The sequence below is a fragment of the Megalobrama amblycephala genome, linkage group LG5, assembly GCF_018812025.1.
Source record: "Megalobrama amblycephala isolate DHTTF-2021 linkage group LG5, ASM1881202v1, whole genome shotgun sequence".
In the NCBI taxonomy this organism is placed as follows: domain Eukaryota; kingdom Metazoa; phylum Chordata; class Actinopteri; order Cypriniformes; family Xenocyprididae; genus Megalobrama; species Megalobrama amblycephala.
In genome coordinates, this window is record NC_063048.1 from 14,080,454 (window position 1) to 14,095,176 (window position 14,723).

Below are 14,723 nucleotides of genomic sequence, written 5' to 3' on the forward strand. Positions count from 1 at the left end.
ATTATTGTTATTGTTATTATTTACAAATAATTAAAGATTTAAAAGAAGAATTAAAGATAAATGATTACAGATTATTTGTATTTAACACATTTTATACATTTTAAAGTAGGGAAAAACCCAGAAAGGTACAGGTTGTTAGTTGACTCGAGTTCTGTTTTACACCTGATATTAATTATATCTGTCTCCAGTGATCTGGTAACAAATGGACTGTGAAGGTGTAAACGTGGTCAAATGTTTTTATCACTCAAATTACATTCAGGGAGCACATCTCATTTGTAGTTTAAGCACTAATGGGTTTTTATGTATTTATTCCATACAACGCTTAAGAATATTTCCCCACAAAGACAAAAAGCAGTAACCATGCCAACACTGGAACTGAGAAAAGTTAAAAATGAAAACTCATTTTCCATTTGTTCATGTGAAATATCATTCCTATACACTACCATTCAAAAGTTTGTGGTCTCATATTTCTTATCCATGTTAAAAACACTTTTTTGATCCATTGATTATCAGAAAGTTCAGAAGAACTGCTTTTATTGGAAAATCATTTTTTGTAACGATGTGAAAGTCTTTACTGTCACTTTTGATCAACTTAAAGGTCCCGTTCTTCGTGATCCCATGTTTCAAACTTTAGTTAGTGTGTAATGTTGTTGTTAGAGTATAAATAAAATCTGTAAAATTTTAAAGCTCAAAGTTCAATGCCAAGCGAGATATTTTATTTAACAGAAGTCGCCTACATCGAACGGCCAGTTTGGACTACATCCCTCTACTTCCTTCTTTAATGACGTCACTAAAACGGTTTTTTGACTACCCTCTGCCCACAGGAATACACAAGAGTTGCGTTTGTAGAGTGTGTTTGTCGCCATGTCGTCGAAACACTGTTATTTTCATCCCGCAGTCCAATCACCGGGTCTGATTCCGGCTCAAATTGATAGGGTAAAATTAAAGACATGTTTACAATAACACTGAGCGCGTGCATCTCCACGTTATGGTAAGAGACGTGACCTTTCCGGGCAAGATGCGCTAAACTGCTGTCGAATCACAACACAGGAACCGCTGGCACAATCAGAACTCGTTACGTATTTCTGAAGGAGGGACTTCATAGAACAAGGAAGTCATCAGCCCGTTTTTATGACAGTGGAAACAGCGGTATACAGATAAGTAAATTATGTGAAAAATACTGTTTTTTTTTTTACACGCGAAACATGAACACATGTTATATTGCACACTATAAACACAATCAAAGCTTCGAAAAACGGGACCTTTAATGCATCCTTGCTGAAAAAAGTATTCATTTCTTTTAAAAAGATATATATATATATACACTATGGGTTGCACGACTACTGATTTCCGCTAGTCGATTTCTTATCAAAACAATACTTGAGTTACTCAACTACTTGTGGTTCATGCTACTGTAAATGAAGACATGAAATAGTTCTTATCAATAAATGTTTATTAATTCATAGCCTAATGCAACAATTATAAGTAAACTCTCAAAACATGATAATTATGTCATTACTCTGTTACATAAATTAAATATGTAAAGCCAAATAAACCCACGATAACCCGGGTTGCATCAACAGACGATGATCATGTATCAACGATAGCCAGAGATATTGTCAAAAGCGTCAAATTTTGGCAATATTAAGAGGATTTGGTGTTTACAATTAATGTAGGCCTTCTAATCTATTATTATTACTATTAGATTAGACTACTTTTATTATTAAATTAATATTAATAAATTTGCCCCGCAACAATTTCATAGCGCATCACCACATAACTGACGTGCTGTGAGTATAATAAAAGATTAGGCTATCAGCTCCTCTTTGAAAATGTTTTAAATTTATAGGCCTGTAATTAAAATTATTAATAGTCTATAATATTTCCTAACACTGACTGCAGTCATCAATGAAAATTAAGAGCAACTTCAAGCACCGACTTAAAAATACAACCTGTTTAACACGAAATACTATTAATCTCATTTGTTTCACTATATGTACGGCCACAAGAGAAATAATGGAATAAATTAAGACGGATATATACGGTTATCAGCATATTATGTTGGAATTCGTCTCTGAGAGAATATGGTCTGTTAATGCAGCGTCAGACGGCTCCGTCACTTTTTTACTTTCACTTTGAATAGTGTACTAACCGAGGTTAAGCTTTCACCTGCATAACACTTGCGCAAAGTTTGCACGTTGCTTTTTGTGTGATATCCATTGGCTCCCCTTTTTGGTTTAAAACAGACAGATTTACAATATTGTGACGTATCTCTCTCTATTTTAATTCATTTATGGTTAATGCATGCTTGAGTAGTCGATTGTTTCCGACAGTGAGAATATACCTCAAGAAGTGTATGAATATACCTCAAGAAAATATGGCGTGACTCAAATGTTAACAAGACTTTTTCTGTTCTGCTCTAGATTACGACCGGCTACAATCTAGAGGATGACCGATGCGAATGCGTAGCTCTCAAAGACTACAAAGAGGGCGAACAGGTGAGTTTTGCAACGCCATCACAAGAGTTCAACCATCTTCAGGTCACAATTAGGATGATCATTGGTCTTTTACAGCAGAAATATCTTGTACAATTTCACATCTCTCCATGTGACTGACAAAAATCAGTGGGTGGACTTTGTGCCATGCACTGTCCACCTAATGCACTTGTACATTTTCAATTTCTATTCATGCACTCTCACCTCGTGCTATTGCTCTATGCTTGTGCGTCCGTGATGCATTTATCAGCCAGCGGCCATTACGAAGGCCCGGGGGTAATATCAGAGCAGAGGCATTCAGATCCAGCCATGGGGAGAGCGGATATGCGGGGCACACAGTGACAAGCCAGGTATACACCCCCTCTCTCTCCAGAATGTGAATTATTTGATAAGATTCGCAGAGACAGCCAGTGGAAGAAGAAAGAGAGTGCGGGGGCCAGCGTGTGGGACTCGGACAAGCGTTGGGGGGAGTAGGAGGGGCCGTTTCAGGAGTGTCGCTCCGTACAGAGCCGTTTGATCCCTGATTCCTGCTGCTGATTTCGCACTGGGCCGGAACTCGCTGTGGAGAGGCTGAGGACTGGATTGAACTGTGCTTCTCTCTCACCCCTCTCTTTCTCTCTAGCACTATGTTTTATCTCTCTCTCTCACACACTCTCTCTCTGCACAGCAGTATCTGTAAATTTTGTGGATGTATTGTTGAGGGAAAGAAGTGAGCGGTGTTTTGAAAGGCTAGTAGTTGTGGGAAGGAAGTTCTAAAAGGTCTAAATTGCTACTGTGTATCCATTCCCATAGACCTGTGCGTCCAGGTGTCCATGTCTAAGCAATATGCCAATTATGCTTTATTGCAGTAATGTCGAATTACAGCGGTCTTCCCCTTTGTTTTTCCTCAGATCTACATATTCTATGGTACAAGATCCAATGCAGAGTTTGTGATCCACAACGGTTTCTTCTTTGAGGACAACGCACACGACCGTGTGAAAATTAAGCTGGGTGTGAGCAAGAGCGAGCGTTTGTATGCCATGAAGGCCGAGGTTCTGGCACGTGCAGGGATTCCTGCGTGAGTATCCTGTACAGAAATGACATCCAGCCCACATGTTGAAATTGTTATAAAAAATTTTTTTAGGGAAATGAAAGGGAGTTTTATCTTTTATTCTCTCAATAGCCTACGAAAGTAAAAAGTTAAATAATAGAAGTTTATAATTCGGATATAAACACTGATGTCTATAGAGTAAATAACCTTTTGAAAGTAACTTGACACTTCAAATAAATATTGTATCAATTACATTGTTACACCAGTAGGTGGCAAAAATGTAAAATGTATTTTTCATTTAACCCTCTGGAGTCTGAGGCTGATATGGGGCCTGGAGAAGTTTTGACATGCCCTGACATTTGTGCTTTTTTCAGTTGTTCATAAACATATTAATGACACAAGTGTCATTACACTGTATTCAGCACAAACTAGGCTACCATAATATGTGAGGAACATGTGTGTACATGTTTGTGTTTTTGAAGGAATAATGTTTATGCGTGGTTACTGAAAAAACAAAAAACTTAAGTCACTGATATAAGGCCAATAAAAGTATATTAAATCTGTGTTCACAAGACTTTTGGGTATTGAAGGTTGTAGACTAGAGTTTTTGCTTCAAAATTATGTAAAAATTATGCTGACTACTCTTTCATTTATAACAATATACTGATTTAGTTTTTGTAAGACACTTTTTGCCAAGAAACACGGTATGCGAGGAGGCGTGAATCTCCATGAATAATGGCTCATTCTCACCTGTGAAGACAAAAGAATTGAATAGTAATGACCTGAAAAGACTTGCATATTAATGAGGCATTTCAGTCAGGTAGGCTGTGAAAAAAAACTTCTGTGATGTCTCAAGCTCATCATGGTATATGAAACATACAGAAAAATTTATTACAATATAAAATAAAGGTTTTATATTATACTTTAAAATATAATGTATTTCTGTGATGCAAAGAGTCTGAATATAGGCTTTTAGTTTAAAAGCATGCACATTTGGAGAAATATAGGATTCTCATATGTTTATGTCAATTTTCTATACAGAGGAGTTATTTTTTATTTAATATTCATTGTTATCTCTATGAGCGCTGGTGTTTGCAATTCATACTGCAGCCGGAGGGCGCTCTGTGCATTTTAGTCCACAAATTCACCTAAGAAGAAGACGATATTCCATGAATGGTGTTTACCAATTCATACTACAGCCGGAGGGCGCTAAAGAAACAAAAACTCACTTAAAACTTATCAATAGAAGAAAACAAACAGGAATTTACTGAATGTCTTCCAGAGATTGCTAACCATGGCTTTTTCATCCAGATAAACAATTTTCAAGGCAATAAATACACGATTGAGATGATGAATGCATGTGTTGTCTCTGAATTTGCCTGTGAATAGCGCTGGCTCCGTGGGCGTGGCCGCATTAGTGGGTAATGAGCTGAATCACGGACTTCTGACATGGCTCTCTTTTCATACAGATTACATAAACACAGAATGTTTGTTTTCGATTTGACTTGCACGATTTAAAACCTGACATTTCAACGTTTTGTTAGACATAAGTATGAATTTTTTGTGATTAGTATTCACTAAGTTACACTTCATTTTCTGAGAACTATCAGATTGGACTTCGTTCAGAGGGAGATGAGAGATCACGCATCATGTTAGTTTTCTTTATTTTACAAAAAGCACAACATTTTGTTTTTACTCTGAGTGTATACAAATAAAAGGAGATATTCTATAGTTTCAATTGATGTATTACTTATGTCTCTATGACAAAAAATGACAGAGTATTTTAAGTCTGTTTTGCTGCAATGTGAAAAAAAACCTGCAAAACGCGCCGGCGCGTTTTTAGACCTCAGAGTGTTAATCATTAATTCAAGAAATTCATCCAGTAATGAAACAAGTGACGTCTTTATGAGTGTCACTGAATTTATCTAAATTCTCTTAAAAAAATGTATTTATTCTCTCAATAGCCTATGAAAGTAAAAAATAATAATTCATTCAAATTAATTAAATGTGTGTGTGTGTGTGTGTGTGTATATATTTATTTATATTTTATAAAAATATATATATATATATATATATATATATATATATATATATATATATATATATATATAAAATATTTTATATTTTATAAAAATATATATATAAAATATATATATTTTTTATATGGACTGCAGCAACTAACATTTTGTCAGAACCTCTTAAATTACATGTTATTTTGTTTAATTGTCTGTTCAGAATCGTGGAAGAATTGTGATCTCTATTTAAAAAAAAAAAAAAAAAAAAAAAAAAAAAAAGTGATTCTCAATTTCCAGAGTCTTGCAGCTCATTGAGTAGAAACAGCATCATAATTTCATGTGATGAAACATGTTGTAAGAAGGAGGGGGAGACCAAATCATTAATAGGGTACTCTTTAATTTCTGGGAAAAAAACAAACAAAACAAATATAAAATCAGCAGTTGTTGTTTTTGTTATTATTATTATTATTATTATTTCAGAGAATTCTTATATTAGAAAAGAATCACATATTTAGATAGCAATGTGTTTTTTTTTTTGTTTTGTTTTTTTTGTTTTGTTTTTTTAAACTCCATGTGTATGGTAACACCATCAAATCAAAACATTTTATGAAATGATAAACCTCTCATTTCAACCCTTTTAACCATTGTTTAAGAAAAGGGAAGAATCAAAATTATTATATAGGCCTATTCTAGATGCATTATTATAAAATTATTTTGATTTTTAGAATGCACATTAGCTCCATTTCCCTTAACTGAATTCACCTTTAAATGTGTTTAATAATTGATTTTCAAAGCACTAAACTAAGAGGTCACCATCCAAAACATTCTACAGTTTTCCTTGACCTGAGGACAAACGTATTTAAAAGGTTTGTGTGACCTGTTAAATTCTGCATGTACCACATATCCAGTTTCCTATACAGTGTATTTAATTTGGCCAAAATCAAATTTATTAATTTGTAATTTTCTCCAAGCCTTAGATTCTGTTGAATTAACATGTTTGTGCCACACACAATTCATAAATGTTGTTCATTGACTTCATGTGCCTGTCTTGATGCTTAAGAAATTGTTTGGAGAAAACATGAAATATGTGTAATGTTATAGACTATAGAAGAGATTATATTTAAATTCATCTAAAAAGTCATTGAAATAATAATTAAAAAAAAAAAAAAAAACTAGAGTCCCCACCGTGAATCTCAACCATTTCCAGCCCTGATTATAACTATTTTCCAAGAGAATAGGAAGTTTAAATAGGCATTTAAAGACTTGTTACAAAAATTGGTAATCAAGTTTTCGTTTAATGAGAATTTTTGGTAACACTTTATTTTAGTGTCCTTGTTACACATTGCATGTAGTTACTATATTATGCATAATTACATGCAATTAACTCTAAACCAAACCCTAATCCTAAGCCTAACCCTGTAGTAAGTACATGTAGTTAATTATTATTCCTGAGTACTTGTATAACGTATAACTACACTGTAACATGGACTTTTTTAATAATAAAAACCAAAACTAAAAAAAAAAAAAATAAGAAAAATAAAAGGAAATTACAAAAGCATTTTCTTGTCTTTTTTGTAAATGTATTGTGTAAGATTCTCACGTTAACATCCAATCCAGTCCTAGACATCTCAGTAGTGAGTTATACTGCTGCAAGAATCATCATCCAGGTGTAACATAATTACAGTCCTGTGAAACCTCTTCTATTGTGGTATAATACTATCAGTGAACTTTCTGTCACACAGATCAATATCCTCAAAGTCTCAAAAACAAAATGCACACAGGCCCATATGAAATTACCTTTTGATTCAGGTCAGAGTCAAGATGCTTCTTTTCATCCCGCTATAAGTCAGACAGGAAGAGGCCATAGATATGCTCCAGTAATTAAACGGTAAATTATAAATGATTGAGCGTGTTTTTAAAAATGCATCAGGTTCGGTGGCCTCTCATCGCTTCAGATCAATCAGTTGTCATGCGACGGGGAGCAGCGCCTCGGTCTCTTGCAGGCAGGAGGCTTCCATTAGCACCTGCCCGTTCCGTTGGAGTTAATTGGGGTTTAATTTGAGAGAGGTGGGGGGGAAGTCAGTTGGTGTAACACCCAGCTTTGAACCCTCTCCGGTTCTTCTCCTCCTCAGGTCCAGTATCTTTGCCCTGCACTGCAGCGAGCCGCCCATATCTGCTCAGCTCCTGGCCTTCCTGCGTGTCTTCTGCATGACTGAAGGCAAGTATCTTTGTTTTTCCTGATACCATCAAGCTTGCCACTAAGGTACACCTGTGGGCAATAAAACAGGAAGTGAGATGCCTTATTCCATATGACATTCTTACACTAAACTAGATAGGACAACGGACCCTAAACAAGTGCCCCTCAGGTGTTTAATTGATCAAGACAGTGTGGCAGATGTGTGGAAGGACTGACCCAGAGACAGTGAAATATTTATTAGCATCCATGTAGGAGAAGTTTTTGTCATAAATCCCATAAAGCAAGGCCATGTCCTCTGGCAAGACCTCTTAAGTCTGAGCTAATACATTATTCAGAATTTTTATGTTAATTTTTAAACTAAGCGCAGCCCCTGTGCTGGGGGCTTCTGTTTTACTGGTGTGACAGGATTCAGCGGTGTGCGCGTGCGAAGCACTCGTTCGGCAAGCCCTTTCATCTCGTTACCAGCCGTGTAATCATACCTTACATAATCGTCGCAGATCAGACCTGCCAGCTCACTAGCACAGCAGATTACTCCCTTAACCAGAGAGGTGTGCATTTCTGATTGCAGAGGAACTCAGGGACTACCTGGTGGGCGATCATGCCATCAACAAGATCTTCACCCTGGGCAACACTGAATTCCCTGTCAGCTGGGAGAACGAAATCAAGCTGTGGACGTTCCTGGAAACACGGGCTGCGCTGCTTCTCAAAACCTACAAGACGAGCTCAGAGGTGCTGGAACAATGTCAAACAATCTTTTCACCCAAATATTACTAAGCATATTTAAGTTGTTTAAACATTTTAATCACATAGGGAACAAATGTAGCATCATTCTAATATGCTAAGTTGCGGCTCTAGAAACATTTCTTATTATCGGTTACACTTTATTTCGAAAGTACACTTTAGACATTCTACTAACTATAAGTAACTTTGCAAATACATGTCAACTAAAGCCCTATTTGGACGGGACTAGTTTTCATAGAGGATGTTAGAGAAATTTGTGTTTCACAGGCATACTTTGATTTTAATCCTGTCTTAATCTGCCATGTATTTTTTCCTCACACAACCTTGGTAAAAATTCCAGGACAAATTACCTACTGTTTTTTGGGAAACCCAACAGTCCTCTGAGAAATCTATTCCTGTCCAGATGCTAATATGTGATTGCCGATATTGTATACTAACTAGGGCTGCCCCCTAATATTCTGCTAATCATTAGTCGACTAGAAAAGGCTTAGTCAACCAAAAATGTATTAATCGGTTAGTCACAGAAAGAAAAAAAGACTTGTGGCGAACTCACACCGTCCGTGGGTAATTACAGTATGTCGGGCAGGATATCCAAATTTTCGCCCATCACTTGGATTTTCTCATGACCACAGCGAAAACAACTTAAAGGGTTAGTTCACCCAAAAATGAAAATGATGTCATTAATGACTCACCCTCATGTCGTTCCAAACCCGTAAGACCTCCGTTCATCTTCGGAACACAGTTTAAGATATTTTAGATTTAGTCCGAGAGCTTTCTGTCCCTCCATTGAAAATGTATGTACGGTAGACTGTCCATGACCAGAAAGGTGATGATAACATCATCATAGTAGTCCATGTGACATCAGTGGGTTAGTTATAATTTTTTGAAGCATCGAAAATACATTTTGGTCCAAAAATAACAAAAACTACGACTTTATTCAGCATTGTCTTCTCTTCCCGAATCCTTTCCATTGAATTGATTCCATTAAATCCTTTCATCTGTCGGCGTTGGTAATCCACTTTTACATCGCCGTGGTTGTTTTTGACAATTGGGACATCTGCGACATGCACACTTATGCACCATTTAAAAAAAATATAGCAATACCAAAATATAAACAATGTAAAATAGCTTGAATACAGCGTGCGTCTCCCTCAGACTGTAAACGAAGCTGCTGCTTCTTCTTCTTCTTCTTCGGTGGTTGGCATCCAGCGTTTTGCTGCATTACCGCCCCCTTCTTGTAAACGAAGCTCGGGCGCACCAGATAACACGTCAGCAGCGTCACTGAGGAGTCGTGAACGCGGATTGACAACAGACCCGGAAGAGAATACAATGCTGAATAAAGTCGTAGTTTTTGTTATTTTTGGACCAAAATGTATTTTCGATGCTTCAAAATGTTGCAGATGTCCTAATCGCCAAAAACAACCATGGCGACGTAAAAGTGCATTACCAACGCCAACAGATGAAAGGATTCAATGGAATCAGTTCAATGGAAAGGATTCCGGAAGAGAATACAATGCTGAATAAAGTCGTAGCTTTTGTTATTTTTGGACCAAAATGTATTTTCGATGCTTCAAAAACTTCTAACTGACCCTCTGATGTCACATGGACTACTTTGATGATGTTTTTATTACCTTTCTGGACATGGACAGTCTACTGTACATACATTTTCAATGGAGGGACAGAAAGCTCTCGGACTAAATCTAAAATATCTTAAACTGTGTTCCGAAGATGAACGGAGGTCTTACGGGTTTGGAACGACATGAGGGTGAGTCATTAATGACATAATTTTCATTTTTGGGTGAACTAACCCTTTAAAAAAGTCATTTTTGGTCATACAGATAAGAGTAATGCATCTTTAGAAACTGCTGAAATTGTTTACTTTTATTTATGTGTTTTTTGTAAAAAAAAAAAAAACTTTTGTACTTTTGTAAAATAAAGAACAAACTTGATGAGCTTTCTACCGTCTGGGTTTAAGCACGTAAAAAAATAAACCAAAACACAAGCCCGGTTTCACGGTTAAGACTAAGCCAGGATTAGGCCTTAGTTCAGTTAGGGCATTTAAGTAGCTTTTATAAACATGCCCTAGAAAAAACATTACATTGTGCATCTTGAGACAAAACAATGGCAATTACATATTTTAAGATATGTCAGTGCAAGTTGCTTTCAGTTAAAACAGCTACAATATGCATTTTAGTCTAGGACTTGCTTAAGCCTTGTCTGTGAAACCGGGGGTCAGTGTATACTTGCCTCACAGACGTGAGAAATATATCTATATATTCATACATCTATATCTCACACAACATTCATAATCATTGCTTTTGCCGGTGCGCTGTGGCAAGCTTTATGCATGCACTTGAGCACTGATTAGGCTATGTATTATATATAGGCAATTAAAGGCTCATTATTTTTTATATAAAGGGTTAGTTCACCCAAAAATGAAAATAATGTCATTAATTATTCACCCTCATGCCGTTCCAAACCCGTAAGACCTTCGTTAATCTTCAGAACACAAATTAAGATATTTTTGTTGAAATCTGATGGCTCAGTGAGGCCTCCATATCCAGCAATGACATTTCCTCTCTCAAGATCCATCAATGTACTAAAAACATATTTAAATCAGTTCATGTGAGTACAGTGGTTCAATATTAATATTATAAAGCGACGAGAATATTTTTAGTGCACCAAAAAAACAAAATAACGACTTATTTAGTGATGGCCGATTTTCAAAACACTGCTTCAGGAAGCTAAGCGCATGGTCTAAAGCGCATGGCGCAAGAGTGCTTGTCCGAATCCACTTTTGCTAGTTTAACGATAGGGAAAATGGTCGGCTCACCCGGTGCATGGTCTAAAAGGGTTGTCCCTATTCTCTTAATGAGTAAAGGGTGTGTTTTGGCCGTAACATGCAATAAACCAATCAGAATCTCATCTCCCATTCCCTTTAAAAGCCAGTAGCGCTCGCGCCATGGCAGATTCGATATTTACATGGCAGAATTTGCAAGCGGAAAAACGGAAGAAAACGTGCACCCGCATGTAGTCGCATATTACTAACGCGCTCTTTAAATAACAAAACAAATATTGCACCATTGACTTTAGACCAGGTTGGTCAATGGCGCAGTCCGTTTCAGTTGCCTCAAAATAGTAACGCATCAACAATGCACCTGAACACACCTCATTTCAGACCAGCACGCCCAAACTAGCAAAAAATACTTGCATTGCGCCTGGTGCCGCATTGACTGTGGTTCTGTTTAAAACCATATAGAAAACTGCAGAAAATTTTATGATACCTGATTTTTTTTTTTTTTTTTTAATCCAGCAGTTAATTTGTCACTGATTGGTTAACAATAATGATCATGTTAGCCATTATTTTAAGATCGGCTGTTGTCTTGTTCAGGAGGATCGCTCCATGCTGGAGAAGCCCGACCTGTCCCTGCACTCCCGCATTGCTATAAAGCTACGGCTGGCAGAGAAAGAGATTCTGGAGCGTGCCGCGTCCTGCGGTCGGGCCAAGCGCCTGCACTTCCAGAAGCAGCTGGACGAAGGGGCTCCGCTGCCATTGTACGAAGAAAGCGACATCGCCCTTTTGGAGAACGCAGACGCTAAACTCCCAATCATCCTGCGCAAACTGGAAGAAGAAGATGAACATGTTCAGGAGGAGATGACTCTGGCCCAAATCAAGCCAGACGCTGCCTGCCTGGACTCCTCCAAAACCCCTGTTCTTAACGGACAGTGTAAAGATCTCAATGGTACTCAAGAGGATCCTCCAGAAAGTGATGCGGTGGCGAAAGGGAGCGAGTTTGAGAAGCACGACCTGAGTACCATACGAACTGAAGATGAACCAAGTGATGGTGGCAAATAGTCACGACCAGAGTACGGTGGCAATCTTAGTTCCTGCTATTTATTTATTTTTGTTTAAGAGACTCACAAATAGGAGCAAAAGCTTTCTAAACAAAAAAGCAGAGGATTTCAGTTTAAATGTTTTTTTTTTTTTTTTTTTTTTTTTTAATAAATGCAGCTTAAGTATGAGCGAGCTCAAGCTATAAAAAGCCTGTTTGTTTTATTTTTTGTTTCGTTTGAGTTTTTAATCAGTGCCACATTTGTTTTCTTTTGTAGTAGCTTCACTTGTGCTGCCAGAAAGGTTCCTGGTAACAAGGTGAGGAAGTAACCAATCATATGGACTCCTGTCTAGATGAAGGCTTGCTTGGACTTCACAAAATGAAAGAAAAAAAAAAAATGTATATTGAAGACTTTAACATGGTAACGTTGCCAAGGATGTTTCTGTTTAGTCATCTAAAATGCTGACTTCTCTCTAACCAGCCGTTGCTGTAGATCATGCCAGAAACATGCTTGACGTTTAGTGGCACTTGACAATCATTACTCTTTTATGTTCTGACATTGATCTGGGAAGAGATCATCACTGCTGCACGCTAGTTTACTTTACTCGCCTAAACAGTAAGGTTACTGATAAGACTTTAGTCCCAAAACAGTTTCGTTTCGTTTTTTAACACACTTCAGACACAGTCAGTGCGTTCTCAAAGTGAACATTAGTTCCGGTTTTGAATGTTGTAACCTGAACTAGAGGATAAGAGTATGGTTACTCTTTGCTGTGAATGTAATTCTAAAACCATTCACTCTTCAGTATGGTATATATACTGTATATTCATTTTAATTCTTATGTGCTAATGAGACAAATTTGCAGTTGGAGACTGATCTCGGAGGACTAACTTCTCTTATACTGGATCTTTGGGAAATCTTTTTATTTTTATTTTAACGGATTAAGTATTTTTATTTAAGTATTCGCTGCAAACTTCTCGCACATTTGTCATTGAACTATTGTGGTCATCTTTAAGCCTTAACGAATGTCATTTAGTTGGTTTCCAGATATAGAAATATTGATCCGGGATGAAGACCTTGTGCACTTACAGATGTGCACCTCCCACAAGGCAAAACTCTGTTCCTGTCAAACAACAAAACATTGGGGACTATTAATTAAAGGAATATTTCACCAAAAATGAAACTTCTACCATTATTCACTTACCCAAATGTTTCAAATCTGTATTTTGTTTTTGTTTTTTAGTGGACCTTGAATCTGCTTGTGATAACCAAGGGCTGCCACACCAAAAAGCTTCATGAAAGTGGTCCATACATGCAGCTTGTGCACTATATTTAATGTCTTCTGAAGCCATATGATAGCTTTGGGTAAGGAACAGACTGAAATTTAAGTCATTATTCACTGATAATCTTGCATCTTTTCCTCACGCAGAGCTATCGTATGGTTATTTTTGTTATTTTTTGGAGCTTTACCACTCTTGGTCACTATGAACTGTCAAAGAGATGCAGAACTAATTCTTCAAAAAATTATTTCAAAATGAATAATATCTGAGTTGCATTTTTTTTTATATATATATATATATATATATATATATATATATATATATATATATAATAATCTGATAATATAAATAGCAGAATTCTGGAATAGCATGAGGCTAAGTAAATAATGATGACTCCATTTTGCTTTTTGGGTGAACATTGTTAAATCTTAAAGGGTTAGTTCACCCAAAAATTGAATTTCTGTCATTAAGTACTCACCCTCATGTCGTTCCAAACCTGTAAGACCTTTGTTCATCTTCTGAACACAAATTAAGATATTTTTGATGAAATCCAAGAGGTTTTTTTTTTTTTTTATCCTCAATATAAAACAACGAAATTACCACATTCAAGATTCAGAAAAGTAGTAAAAACATCGTTAAAATAGTCAATGTGACTACAGTGGTTCAACCTTAATGTTATGAAGTGACGACACTACTTTTTGTACAGAAAAACAAAACAAAAATAACTTCAAATTCATCTCTCCCCTGTCAGACTCGTATGCAGTTGGCGCAGTTTAGCACTTCTGTGTTTATGTCCGAACGCCAACTCATTATTGGCCAACTCATACTCGGCCAGCATTCTGACGTAGAACCTGGAAGCGCTGCAATGAAAACGCTCAGGGGAGAGACGAATTTGATGAATAAAGTTCTTTTTTTTTTTTTTTTTTTTTTTTTTTGCACACATGACAATATTTTCGTCGCTTCAATAACATTAAGGTTGAACCACTGTAGTCACATGGACTATTTTAATGATGTCTTTACTACTTTTCTGGACCTTAAATGTGGTGATTTCATTTTTCTATTGAGGATTAAAAAAAACAATGAATGAACGAAGGTCTTGTGGGTTTGGACCGACAAAAGGGTGAGCACTTAATG

General features: G+C 36.6%; 1 protein-coding gene across 3 annotated transcripts in view; it reads left to right on the top strand.

Annotated features, from left to right (window-relative positions):
- setd3 (SET domain containing 3, actin histidine methyltransferase) overlaps positions 1–13,888 on the top strand; it is a 33,128-nt gene extending 19,240 nt beyond the window's left edge. For 2 of the 3 annotated variants that reach the window (XM_048190796.1, XM_048190798.1), the window contains exons 9-13: positions 2,424–2,498; positions 3,386–3,552; positions 7,673–7,758; positions 8,306–8,466; positions 11,870–13,848. In XM_048190796.1, the coding sequence (XP_048046753.1) occupies positions 2,424–2,498; positions 3,386–3,552; positions 7,673–7,758; positions 8,306–8,466; positions 11,870–12,334 (954 nt within the window). In that variant the 3' untranslated portion in view covers positions 12,335–13,848. Of the gene's footprint in view, positions 1–2,423; positions 2,499–3,385; positions 3,553–7,672; positions 7,759–8,305; positions 8,467–11,869 lie in introns of all 3 variants that reach the window. The other variant, XM_048190797.1, reaches the window with a different exon arrangement.
- The last annotated feature ends 835 nt before the right edge of the window (positions 13,889–14,723 follow it).